Source organism: Paramormyrops kingsleyae, chromosome 15 (genome assembly GCF_048594095.1).
Source record: "Paramormyrops kingsleyae isolate MSU_618 chromosome 15, PKINGS_0.4, whole genome shotgun sequence".
In the NCBI taxonomy this organism is placed as follows: Eukaryota; Metazoa; Chordata; class Actinopteri; order Osteoglossiformes; family Mormyridae; genus Paramormyrops; species Paramormyrops kingsleyae.
This window is the reverse complement of record NC_132811.1, coordinates 6,077,737-6,090,383: the sequence shown is the minus strand read 5'-3', so window position 1 is coordinate 6,090,383 and position 12,647 is coordinate 6,077,737. Positions and strand designations below refer to the sequence as shown.

Sequence of the window (12,647 nt, the reverse complement as noted above, 5' to 3'; positions counted from 1 at the left end):
TAACCTTAATATATGCTTTGTTCAAATGGCATGAGCGAACAGCTACTAAAATGGGATTTGAAGGACGAGATAAGGCTCAAATATCTTCAATCACCCAAAAATGAGCACAGGACTAGAACCTTTATGATCTTTATATGGAAACCGATCTGTTTGAGCCGTAAGGTCCTCTGCGCTCCCAGAAACCCTGCACTCGTGGGCCGCCTTCTCCGTATTCAGATGACAGGCCCCCTGCCTGTCGTGTTTCCTTTGTGTCCACATTGTGTTTTATTGCCTGCGTTTACCGCGGCGAGTGCGTCGCGTGTTGTCGTGACGGCGGGGGACATCAGCGTTCTTCGACAGACTGCTTTGTGCATTGCTCTTTGATCTCCAGTCATGCAAAATACAAACAGAATATTATTGACTGAGTCACAGTCATTACGGCATCACACCAGAGGGTGTAAAAAGGAAATTGGAAAACAGGATGCAGCTCAACAATACATGTTGTAGCTGTAAGGCGGGAGAAACACAAAGGGGCCACCAGTCTCTCAGTGCTGCATTTTACATTTTTTACAGTAGATGGTTTATTTGCTCATCCCAGGCTGGGTGTCCCTGTCTTGCACTTTCTAGGTTGGATGTCAGAGTCAGTGTGACTCTGTACCTCCCCTCTACTAGTGTCTGGATGAATGGGTGCATGATGGATGGATGGACAGATGGAAGGGTGGATTTCATTCCTTAAAATGTGACATTATAATTCTGCACCCAACTGCTCGTAACCTGCTTCAAAGTTCCTCCTGATCATGCATGACAAGGTACTGCTGCACTATATCATAAACATCTGTCATGCTGATCTTTCGCTCCTGCATCCACGGAAACCCTCTGCTGCCTCGGGACTCCTTCCGGAAAGCTCCATGGGCCGAAGGGCCCTTATGCGTGCACGCTCTCTCTCTCTCTGGATCTGCCTGAGACCAGGAACACTTCAAGGTCATTTTCTGTCTTTTTAATTACACGGCAGACACCAGATCCGAGAGAGAGACAGTCTAAACTGCGATACGATCTCGGATGAAGAAATCTGTCTCGGTTATATGAAGCGAACAAAGGGGGAGTTTGAAAATAAGCGCGCTCTTCCAAAGATATTCCGTCTTCAGTCAGAGAGTGAGATTTTAAAAGTAACCATGGCGACTGCAGTATAAAATATGTATGTCCTTTACAGCATGTGTGCGCATGGATATTTTTGTGTGTTTTTAGGTGATGTGCGTGGTGAAATCTCCTGTCGTGAGATAGCGGAGTATGCCCAGTGTGTGTGTTTGTTTTGCCAGTGTGAGCTCCTATGCGTGTATGGATGTGTGTGTGTGTGTGTCTGTAATTCTTAATAGACTCTGACATTCCTGGAAAACGGAACACTTTAATTCAATGAGGGAACCAGAATGCAGAGCCTCACTAAAACTGGGGCATAAAATTCACTGCTGGGTAGGGGCCAGCTGCCGAAGAAAGGACAAAATCTATGGTCGACGTTCTCCGGGTCTGAGAATGCTAACATCATTCACCGGGCCCATATTTTCACTGTAATAAGCATCAGGATTCCATGCACAGACTGTCATAAAGCCCCATTAAGCTCCCTCGCAGACCTACTCACCTCCGGCTGCTGCCTAATCCAATCTGCCACACTTCCCCCTCCGCCAAAAGTTTGCGAAAATATTGAATGGTGGTATTTCCGAAGAATACATTCTGCATATTTGCAGAGGTGGATCTAAAGGGTGGCGAGAGCTGGGAAATGATAGTAAACACTGTACTAATATCCTTGTAAATACGTGGCCACCCCTGTTGCCATGCCACATGAAAATAATAAAAACAAAATACAGATATTAAATGCATAGAAGAGACTGGATGCAGAGTGGCCATCCCCAATAAATACAACTGCCCCCTGATGACCACTCTATTCAAAATTATCTGCAGACACTACTGCGTGTTCATTTTTCTCTCTGCTTGTTTTCTCTCACCCAAATCCGGCCCACCTGATCCAGAGTGCCCGCCCACAGCTCACACCAGCCTACAACTCAGGCGTGGGGATTGGGTGAGGGTAGGCTGAATGGCGGACTTGACGCTTATTTCAGAGGGGTGTCATTAGCGTGGGAAGGATTGGGAGGGGATGAGGGGGCGCAGGCTGATTTGGTGTGGTGTGTCGCACGCTGAAGCAATCAGCCAATCAGCTGGCCGCCGCAATCACGGGGGGTGCTGCCACTTCCCAGGTCACAGGGGGGTGGTATACTGAAAGGACGTGTGGTGGGACAGGCGTGACACATACCGCGGTAAATGTGAGATATTATACCTTCTGTTGAAGGTGCTAAGCGATAAGCGGTTCGGTATATCGCTGTGTTGGTGCCGTCTGGGTAGCTTAATCAAAAGTAGCGACGTAATAAATATTTTGAATATTTTAAAAAACCCTTCGTGGTAAATGCTGCAAAATTGCTCAAAATTCCTTTTTTTTCTCCGTAAATCTAGGTTCTGCCAAAAACATTTGCATATGGAAAGTGGGACAGAATACTGTAGTTTCACATTGTTGCATCAATCTCAGCACTGCTCCTCACCAAGGTCACCCTTTGACACATGTCTAAACGGCATTAAACTGCATCCGTCGGCCGGCTTTAGAAAATCAGCAACGGCCTAAAAACTGCCTTTTTTTTTAGATCACTTACAACAGACGTCTTTCATTTGTATCGTGTCACAGTTACGTAAAAAGCCAAAAGACAAGCATGTGTAATTGTTGTTGATTTGTGCCACTTTCACTTTGTGTTCTTTAAATACAGTTAGGCACTATTGTCTCTCTCCGTCTTAGATCCTCACAGCTTTTTCGCTGAATGGATCTCCTGTTTTAAAACATGCACTGTTTTTACAGTTATGTTAATGACACTGACTCTGCAGGATCTGGATGTGTTTCCTCTCAGCTTGTTCAGCTTTACACTGAAAAAAAGTGGAATTCCTTTTGACCCCGACCAAAATAAATGGTTAGAAGATGAATGGATGGACAGAAAAAGGGAAATTAAAATTAAAATTAAACAATTGTCCAAAATTGGCAAGAAATACATTTTGTAAAGATAATACCGTACCGTATGAAGTAAACTGGTAAAATATATGTCTATTTAATGCAGATTAAGCTCCTGTGTACATAAAGGATCACTTAAGCACATCACTGAGGCTCACATCTCTGAGGCTCACATCTCTGAGGCTCACATCTCTGAGGCTCACATCTCTGAGGGGTTCCTCTCTGGATCTTTCCTGCATTATTTACGTCCCAGAACCTTGGATGTTAGCAGTACGGTAAGTGCTCAGAGTGTCCACCTGTGGCTGCACTTGGGCGTGTGCGGTGTTTACTGTGCCACACGGGTGTAAAGTTAACCATCCCGCTGAAGCATCGCCATTTCGGGTGCTCGGATGCGACGTAAGGACGGTGTGTCTGCTCGACGGTACGAGGTCGCTACCTCCGTCCGGGACTCCGTCACTGTCCTTAAAGGAAGAGGCAGTTTCCACATGGGGCTGTCTCCTGTGAAGGCAGGCGTTTTGGTTTCTCATCATTATTATAATAATCTGGGGGGGTGACGGGGGGGGGGGGGCGACTATAAGAAGGGGTGAGAGCAGCGCGCGGCTCAGAACTGAGGAGACAGGGTTGAGGGATCGACCTCGCCTGGCCCGTCTTCGGCGCCGTCCCCAGCATCACGCTGCCACCCCGATACCGCCGGCTGTTCGGAATCGCCTCACGACCTGAGGGATACCTGGCGGGATTTCTGACCCCTGGCTTCTGGGTTTGACGGGTGCCTTTAGCAGTCGGTTTGGGGGGGCAGCTGTGGGACTGGATCCCCGAGGAAACGGCAGCATGAGAAATAAAATGATTGGGAGATCGTACACGATCGTTCTTATCTGATCAGCACGTCGGAAATTCGGAGGTTAGCAAAGTTTATTGAATGACGTGAATTTTTCTGTAGTATTAATAAATGTCCTGATCTGTGTCTGTCGCTTGTTGCCGTAATTCTCTTGCGGGCCTCTGCATCTTCAGCGTTCCCTGCAGATCGCATTTATGCATCAGGTTGGCGCATTACTTCTGCTTCGGTTTCGGAGGGAAATCCGGGGTGTCGGAAATCGTCGCGCAGTTTAAGGGATTAAGGTATTAATGGGTCAGACAGCTTTGGGTCTTTGGGGTCGGGGGGTCTGACAGAAAGGACGCTGCATGTAAATGGTGTTCATGGTGGGGGGAGGGCGGGGGGTGGGGGGCAGAGGGCCTAACCGCCAGAATTGCAGGCTATTATCCCCAGAATGTGCTGCCCCTTTTTGTTTCAGCCTCTCTCCATTTGTGCCCAGCCAAGCACATTGTCTCTGTAATCTATAGTTTTCTTTTCTCTGAAGGAAAAAGATACACACTTTAGCCCCTCCCTCCCCACACACCCCCAGTTAAATCTGTAAAGTGTTGCAAACGAGATCAGCAGAGCTAGAGAACACGATTGTCTCATTTTGCAGCTGTTTTCCTCCCAGCTGGGGCGGCTCTTTAGAGAAGTCGGTGCCCTCTGTGTTTTACGCGTTTGCTGATTTGATAGGCCCCCCCTTCCCGCCCCCCACTTAATTCATTAGCGAATCGATTAATGTGATCTGTATCCACGGAGACCTGCTCCGCAAGCTTCCCCCCAAAGGTTCGCTGTGCCGTCCGATGCCTTGCGTTGTTTTTTTTGTTTTTTTGTGTTATTTTCTCTTTTGTTCCTGCTTTGCTCCAGGGAAAAGTCACACATGGAAGGATGCAGATCTCGGCCTTGCCGGAGGCCCGGAGATTCTGGAAAGCGTCTGGACTGAGCTGTGTCCGAGGTCACCCCTTTCACGACGGTGGGCCCCCGCACTTGGCCCTGTACCCGCATGCTGTGGTCCCCCAGGGGGATCTCCAGGGCCAAAACACTGTCGCGGGCTACATTTACACCATGTCTGCCTCCTATGCAGGTTAGGGCCTAACCCTAACCCTAACCCTAACCCTACCCCACAACAGGGTTTTACGCTGGAGGGGCTCCTCCAGGGGACTGTGGGGATTTACATGGCAACACCGCGCATTCCCCCGTTCCACCGCCAGGGCTACGGCCAGGAATAAGAGGCGTGAACTTGGAAATAAAGCCACAGCACAGACCTCAGGGGGGAAACAATCACAAAAAAAAAATAAAATAAGAGTGTAGAGTGGAGAAGGAAGTGGGGGGGTGGAGACCAGTTAAATTTGATTTATCCAGTGTACGGACTTGGCAGGCCTCACAGGGACCCTTCAGGAAGAAATACCAACTGACTTTATGTGCAGTCAGTGCCAGTCATCAGCCATGTGCCTGAAATAAAATCAATGCATTTCATACGGGGAGAGCAAGAGGGCGCCGTGTGGGCGTGGGACACCCGCCCTCTCCGCCTGCAGGCTTCCATCACGGAGCGGGCCGTAACGAGAAGAGGCTTGGCGTTAGAAAGACTGGGAATCCAGTTCGGGTCACGCATGACCGGGTCAGCTGGGTCTGCATTCGGGGTTACAGTGAACACAGATGCAGCAAGAACAACAGGACGCTCTACCGCAGAGCCACGTTTGCAATGCTTATGAACACACCTGGATAGAAGAGAATGCCATATTCGGATCGGGTCTGCGGACAGATGCTACCTAAATTGCTTGAAATATGACCACTATACTGGACTCAGCCTGTCTCTATATGAGAGGTTATGCTTTTTATTACACTACAGATTTGCTGACCCAACCAGAGTGACAAATTATCGGGACACTGCAAGCAGGCTGAAACTGGCCAAATCAGAGGCCAGTTATTATTTGCAAAGATGCTGGTGGAATTTAGGTATAGCAACTTTAAATGCTGAAAATACAATTCTACGGATTAGTATTGATTAATATTGATTGTTTAATATGATAAAGACTCCATATACATCTTGTGTTATTAATTTCACTGTTATTAGCTGTCACCGCGACCCGGGCCAGGATGAGTAGTTAGAAGATGCGGCGGACGGTTGTTATTCGCTGTGAACTTAGCATGGGTATGAAAATCAGAAATATAAACAGGTTGTTTTTTTTTAAAAAAATGTATAATATTTCTCAAAATAAATTGTATAATTGCTCAAAGGAAAAATTATGGGCATGAGCATGGTGTCGGATTCTGCCCTGTTGGTCCTCAGATTGAGTCATTTTTGGCTTGTGCTGCTTCTCAGGTTCCGTGGAGGGCTAACAGCACAGCTCCTGATAGCCAATTAGAACCAGCTGGGATGGATGACTGAGAGACAGGGTGGGGGTGAAGGTGCAAGGGATGCGTGTGATTGGTGGACCTGGGAGAAGCCGCATTCTGATTAGTCAGCATTATATCTGCATTAATTGACGTGTCTTTGTGCTTTTGATTTGACAATCTGGTTTTATATTCTGCTTTTGTTTTGTTTAGTTTTTTTCCCTACTCTTGGTCCTCTGACCACTTTCACCCCAAAAACAAACACAATATTAAAGCAGAACAATCAGCATCCTGAGACTCCTGCTTTCCCTTTCTTACATCATCAGATCTCTTTCTCCTTGTTTCGTGCCTTGGTTCAGTTGCATTTTTTTAAAATTAATTCTAAGTATGAATAATTTCAAATAAAGATACTAATGGCGTGCCTCTCTTCATGACCTCCAGGGGGCGCTTTGTGATACCCAAGTTGCTGACAGTCATCAGACTGAACCCCTTACATCATCACACAAAAAGCAGACATGTAATACCACCAAGATTCTAACTACACAAGACGTGAAACGAACCTGACGCTCCATCCTGGTGATTTCCCCCCGCCCCCATGTTCTGAAAGCAGCATGAATAACATTTTTTTTTTTTTTTTTTTTAAAAAGCCCCACTGCATGGCATACGTTCCTCAATGGCTGTGTCATGCCACTTGCACAGGTACCTTTTAATTGACTCCTCAGAAAGGTGCAGCGATCTCTTATCCCCGTAATGAGATTAATTGAGTAATTAGGACCGGAGGCGGAGGGAAAGCTAAAGCCTCTGCGGCCTTGTAGGACAGGAAACGTCCATCCCTGGTGCCGTCTCACCGGCACATGAAATATAATTAAGTTCTCACCGCTGGACCCCTAGGCACAGAGGGAGAGCCCGGTTGACGGGTAGGTGTCGATAAAGGAACAAGACGGATCCGGCACCTCTGCGCCAAGCGGGAGCACCGCCTCTAAATCAGGACAAGACACTAGGGTGGATCAAAGGACCTCGGACCGTCGAAGTCATATAGGTGTTTGATTGCTCCTGCGGTGGGCATGAGGGCTATTAATTTAAGCCGATGTGACTCGGGGGTCTGGAGGAGGACACGGCTAGCCGTGGTCAGGCCCAGCCTATAAGGGCCGCGGGGCCCCATGAGAGTAGTCCTGGGAGTCTTAACGCTCGCAGGCCAGTAAAAGGACACGTGAGCATCACTATGAATGTGAACACACACCGGCGCAATGGCAAAATCAATGGCTCTTTATGGAGCATCAATCTTGGGCACGCGATGACCTGCCCATCTCCAGCCTTCTTGAGCCCCAGCGGCCCCACATGGTACCGGCCAATAAAAACCACGACGCCCTTTCTGCTTGTTTGCTTGGATCGGAGCGTCGACGGCAGTTCTGGAGCACGAGAAAGCACGCTAGTTGATGGTGCAAAGGAAAGAACTGGAAATCAGGACAGGAACCCATGAAACGCCGTGAGCCTGATGGAGCTGTGCGCCATATGTACACAGGGATCTCACCGCATGTCGTTAACATGCACAAATGGATGTACAAGCGAACAAGCAAAGAAGGCAGAATTAAGACGCTGGCAGGAATCCTGCAAATATATCGATCGCTTGGCAAGAGACACGAACCGCTCTTTCCCGGCAGTCACGCTCCTGTGTGAAAAACACGGCCAGTTTTTGAGGAATGCAGCTTGGGGGGTGGGGCGGGGGGGGGGTGAGGGGTAATTGCTTTTTGATTACAGCACGATGATAATGTGCTTGGCAGCAGTGGCATTGCAGAACGGGCCGCGGGATTTGCCACTTCAGGTCCGGCCCACTTCATCTCCTTAATTAAAACGGACCCTCGGAGCGTCCACTAGACAGGGCTGGGGGGGAGGGGTGATGGCAAAAACAAAGGCCGGATGGTACAGGCGGCTCAGGACTGAGGGATGAGGTGGGGGGGGGGGGCATGGAGAAAAGAAGACAACTACCTCCACGGCTCTCGCTGTCAGCCGGCTTCACCTGGATGGGACGAGTCATCTGGATGAACAAGAGAGAGAGAGCGAGAGGTTAGTGCTGGTGTGGGGAAACAGCCACTGACACGACAATGTAAACAAGCCGGGGGTGTCAGGCACCTCCCCCACAAACACGGCCGCCAGCAGCGCCGCCTGCTCCACCGCACCTCCGGCGAGGCCTATCGGGTTCTCCCAAGTACACAAAAATATCAGGAATGATTGGCCCATAGTTCGAACTGAGACGATGGATGTGGTCGCTGTCACTCAGGGCATGTATGCTTCTGCCCACCTCACGACCATCTTCATGACCAGAAAAATGGAACAGCACAATGGTAAAACTCAATCCGGCCACAGGAGCCGGGGAATCAACACGGCCCCATTGATCCCGGCCATTTGGCGGCGGAGGGCGCGGCCCAGGAGGGATTCTGCGGTCATGCGGCTCATGCTAATCCACTAGCCTCCGATAAGGATGGTGCCCCTGGATTAGAGCTTCCACTCATTGCGGCCCTGTGTCGTTCTGCAGTTTTCGTATCACTACGCGCTACTGCTGTTCGGCCTGAACGGGAACCCATTAGTGTTTTCTGCCTCACAAAGGTTCTTTCCCCCAATATTACATGTCATGTATTAAGGATCATCTTTGCAGGAGTCAAAGTACTCCTTAAATATAGCAGTACTGGGAATAACCATTCCTGTGGAAGGAGACTTTAAAAAGGCTCTTTAAGGATTAACTGGGGTGGCTTTTAAAAGTTCCAGATGAGATTTGGTTTAATTATGTTTTTCAAACAAGGGGGAACTAAAGATTATGGGAAGACTAACCATAAATATTTTTATTTTTCCATAACCACCCCCCCTCAGTGGGAACTTTGCACCTATCCAAAACAAACTGCTTTAATAACAACACAGCAGGCAGTTTCCTAATGCAAAAAAAGCCCAGATCTGTGTCGATTTGTGACAAGATTACCGAAATATGCAAAGCAATTTCGTATCCTTCAAGGCCCCGTTAGCCATCTGTAACCAGGAAATAAGCACATTTTATAGCTGCAAAACATGGGTCCCTCACGATTTCCAAGGCAACCTCCGAAAAATGTTTGAAAGAATCCAAGACTAACATTTTTCCCCCTTACTCACAATTTTTTTTCCTATGTATTTTTTTTATTGTTCAATTCCAGAGGAGATCTAAAAAGGTCAGATTTAAAGACACGGCAGGCCCATAAAAGCATGACTTGTTCAAGGAGAGACACCATAATGGGATTTTAAAACGTCTTAATAACATGCTGATATATGGGGGAGCCGACCAGGCCAGATTCATTAAGTGCTAAACGTATCCATTTTCACCTTGAGGAACTAAATAACCTTCCTCTCCGGAATTATTCCATAAATTTGCTCGTCGTAAATAATAACTAGCCAGGGATAAGTCTCGTGAAGGAGAGGGGTGATGTTGTGCATTTGAAGGTTAAGGTTCAGACCCCTGTATCACACTTTGCTTTCTGTTTGACCCGAAGTTCATACACTTCGCTGGTGGCAGTTTGGGGGGGGGGGGGGGGGGGGGGGGCAGTGTGTGGATAGAATTTCTCCAATCAGAGCGAAGAGACTTTATCTTCAAGACACCGGCCTACTAAAAAAGATGCTGAGCATTGATGGGAGGAATGGGGGGGGGGGTCTAGTTGCGAGGGGTGTGGGGGGGTGAGTTCTACAGAAAATTAGTTCTGCAGAAGTTCACATTTGAATTACTTAAAAATTAGAAACACCATTCTATTGCCACATATTTTGCAACAGAAAAAGACACATTTCCAAAAACACAAAAGGGGCCGTTGCAATAGAGTGCAACACGCAGTTTCCACTTAAAATATGCAGAAATTCTGATCAAATTTATAATTTAGATTTCTCCGCCAAAACTGCATTATGCTGGTTCCTGTTCCAACGCTGCGGTGAATAAAGGGTATTAAAACCAAAGAAAGATGGCCGAATATTATTTCTATGCCTATCCCTGCTCATTCTCTATCGACGCCTTTCAAATCAGAATGCACCCCCCTTTTCCTCCGTAACTAATGCACACGTCACACCCGCCGCCGAGACAAAGGAGCCTGTCGCCGAATTCGTGCCGTCGTCCCGGAGAGCTTTCTGTTTACATCCTCGCCATGACGATGCCACTGATTTCCCTTTATTCCCTACATTCCTGTTTGTTTCAGCCCCCGGTCCTTTCCGGCCCATAGAGGAAGGGGTTAATTTGGCTCTAATTGGTATGTTTTCAGGATTTACCCCCCCCCCCCACTCGAATCAGCAGGGGAGATGGAGCGAGAGAGGGAGAGAGAGCCGCAGCCTGCGAGTGGCAGATAAGATTTCAGCAGAGTTAAGTGGAGTTTCCAAAGGCTCAGCCCACCCCGCAACACACGGAGTGTTGCTGCTCGCATTCGTACATGCGCTGACAGTTTTAGGCGTGAATGCGGTCACCGGGCCGCGAGTGGCCCCCATTCAGCGATTCAGCAAAATGCTTCATTTAAGCCGCCGATGCTGCTCTCACACCCCCTCTCGTCGTCTCTGCGAGCAAAACGGATCCGCACGCCCTGTAACGGGGATCCACCTGTCAGCACCGCTGCCGCCGCCCGCGAGACCGTGCGCACCATCGATTCCTCTCCGCCGCGACGTCGCACTTCGGCCATGACTTCCTGGCATCATTTTCACCCCGCCGCTTTCCTGAGCCCCCCCCCAGGGCTCGAATCGTTAACCTTCCTGTGACATCAGTTGACTGTCTAACAACCACCCAATCTGCCTGCTTACAGGTGAGAAAGGGGCGGGGCTAAAAACAGGGTTTGCGATTGATGCTTCATTTTATTATTACACAGCTGCTCCCAATTCTTGATGACAATAGATCAGAGGTATTCCAACTGTGGAGTGCCCCCCCCCCCTGGTGGGGCGTGATAGAATTGCAAGGGGGTGCAGGTAAAGGAAAAACAAAAAAACAACAGAGAACTCTATGTTTGGGGGGGGGGTGGTGGTTTGAGATGGGGGCCGACATATTTCAAAACAGCAACCTTTAGAAATTTTAATGTGAAGAAATTATATGCCCTGTGCACATTGTATGATAGTAACAAATTCTAACTAAATACTGCCAAAAACTAAAGTTTATTTGGTGTCAGTGTATGCGTGGGTGGGGGGAGGGATCAGAACAAACATATCAGCCCTGGGGGGGCCCTGACAAGAGAAGTTTGAATACCACTGCCATAGAGACATTGAGTGTAATTCTAGAAGTTCCACGTCGTCTCTGGGTCTTTCCAGTTGCCCTGTCCTGCCAACCCCCCCCCATCCCAGACCAGGATAAATGGTTGGAAGATGTCTGTGTGTTTTTGGTGTGCCGGGGGTTAAGCCTCGACGGTGCTTTGCTTAGACACTAGAAAACCTACGCTACCGCGAGCGCCGGCGGTTCCCAAGGATGATGTGACGGAAGGTGGTTTAACACCCCCACTGCTCTCTCAGGAACACAAGGCAGGTGTGTGACACAGAGCCTGAGAAGGGAGGGGGGGCAGCCAATCAGATACAGCCCCTGTTGAGGGGAGCCGTGCGCGTTTACGTAACCACCTCTTTGTCCCGCGATGCTCCCAGTCAGCGGGATTGAAAAAAATGAGGGCCTGGATATGCGCCTTGGGCGTCTGCGGCCTGCCGTCCCGCCGCGTCCTCAAAGACCGCCCCCACACTCTGCGGCTCAGCCTGCTGCACCGTGCGCATTTACCGCTGCGGTGGGGCTCGGCAATGCCTAAAGCACACTGAACCGCGCGGTCGAATTTTAAGGGATTTACCAGCACAAACCCGGGACTTATTGGCCGCTTAAGTATATGTGTACTTTAATTTGGCTTTTAAAGGATTTTGAGATAAGCAAGCTGCCAGGATATCACGGTACCCCACGGAGACCGAGGCAGAGAGCCAGTGAAGGACCGGTTCCGTCCCGCTTTTAAGATGGATCCGCTGCCGGATCATTAATACGCATTACGAGACCATCGAACCCAGACTCTCGCTCTCCTAATAGGGAAATAAACACCTTTTGACGGGATCGTCCCCAGCTGTGATAATTAATATTTCCAATTATTGATCTGAAAGTGTACTGGGTGGTCACAGCCCAGGGCACTGGTTCCACTCATAAATCTAGCACTGGTAAAGGAAGGAGAGAGAGAGAGAGAGAGAGAGAGAGAGCAGGGCAGTAAAAGTAAAGATGAGGAAGAGAGGCAGGCTGAAAGAGACTCAGGGCTGTATTAAGAACATGGGGTACATTTGTAGCGTCTGTATGTGTGAAGGGATTTTTTTGCCCACGCCTACTAACCATATAACGAAAACAAGTCTTCAGTGGGGGCCATTAAGGTCAGGTATTCCTGCTATGGCCATGTGGACAACGGCGAGAATTTGCAGCAGTAACAAGCATGAGAGCCGCCCCCCCCCCCCGCA

General features: G+C 48.8%; 1 protein-coding gene across 11 annotated transcripts in view; it reads right to left on the bottom strand.

Annotated features, from left to right (window-relative positions):
* celf5a (cugbp, Elav-like family member 5a) overlaps positions 1-12,647 on the bottom strand; it is a 142,061-nt gene that overhangs the window by 59,611 nt on the left and 69,803 nt on the right. For 7 of the 11 annotated variants that reach the window (XM_072699723.1, XM_072699726.1, XM_072699729.1 and 4 more), the window contains exon 3: positions 8,190-8,238. In XM_072699723.1, the coding sequence (XP_072555824.1) occupies positions 8,190-8,238 (49 nt within the window). Of the gene's footprint in view, positions 1-8,186; positions 8,239-12,647 lie in introns of all 11 variants that reach the window. The other 4 variants (XM_072699722.1, XM_072699725.1, XM_072699728.1 and 1 more) reach the window with 1 other exon arrangement.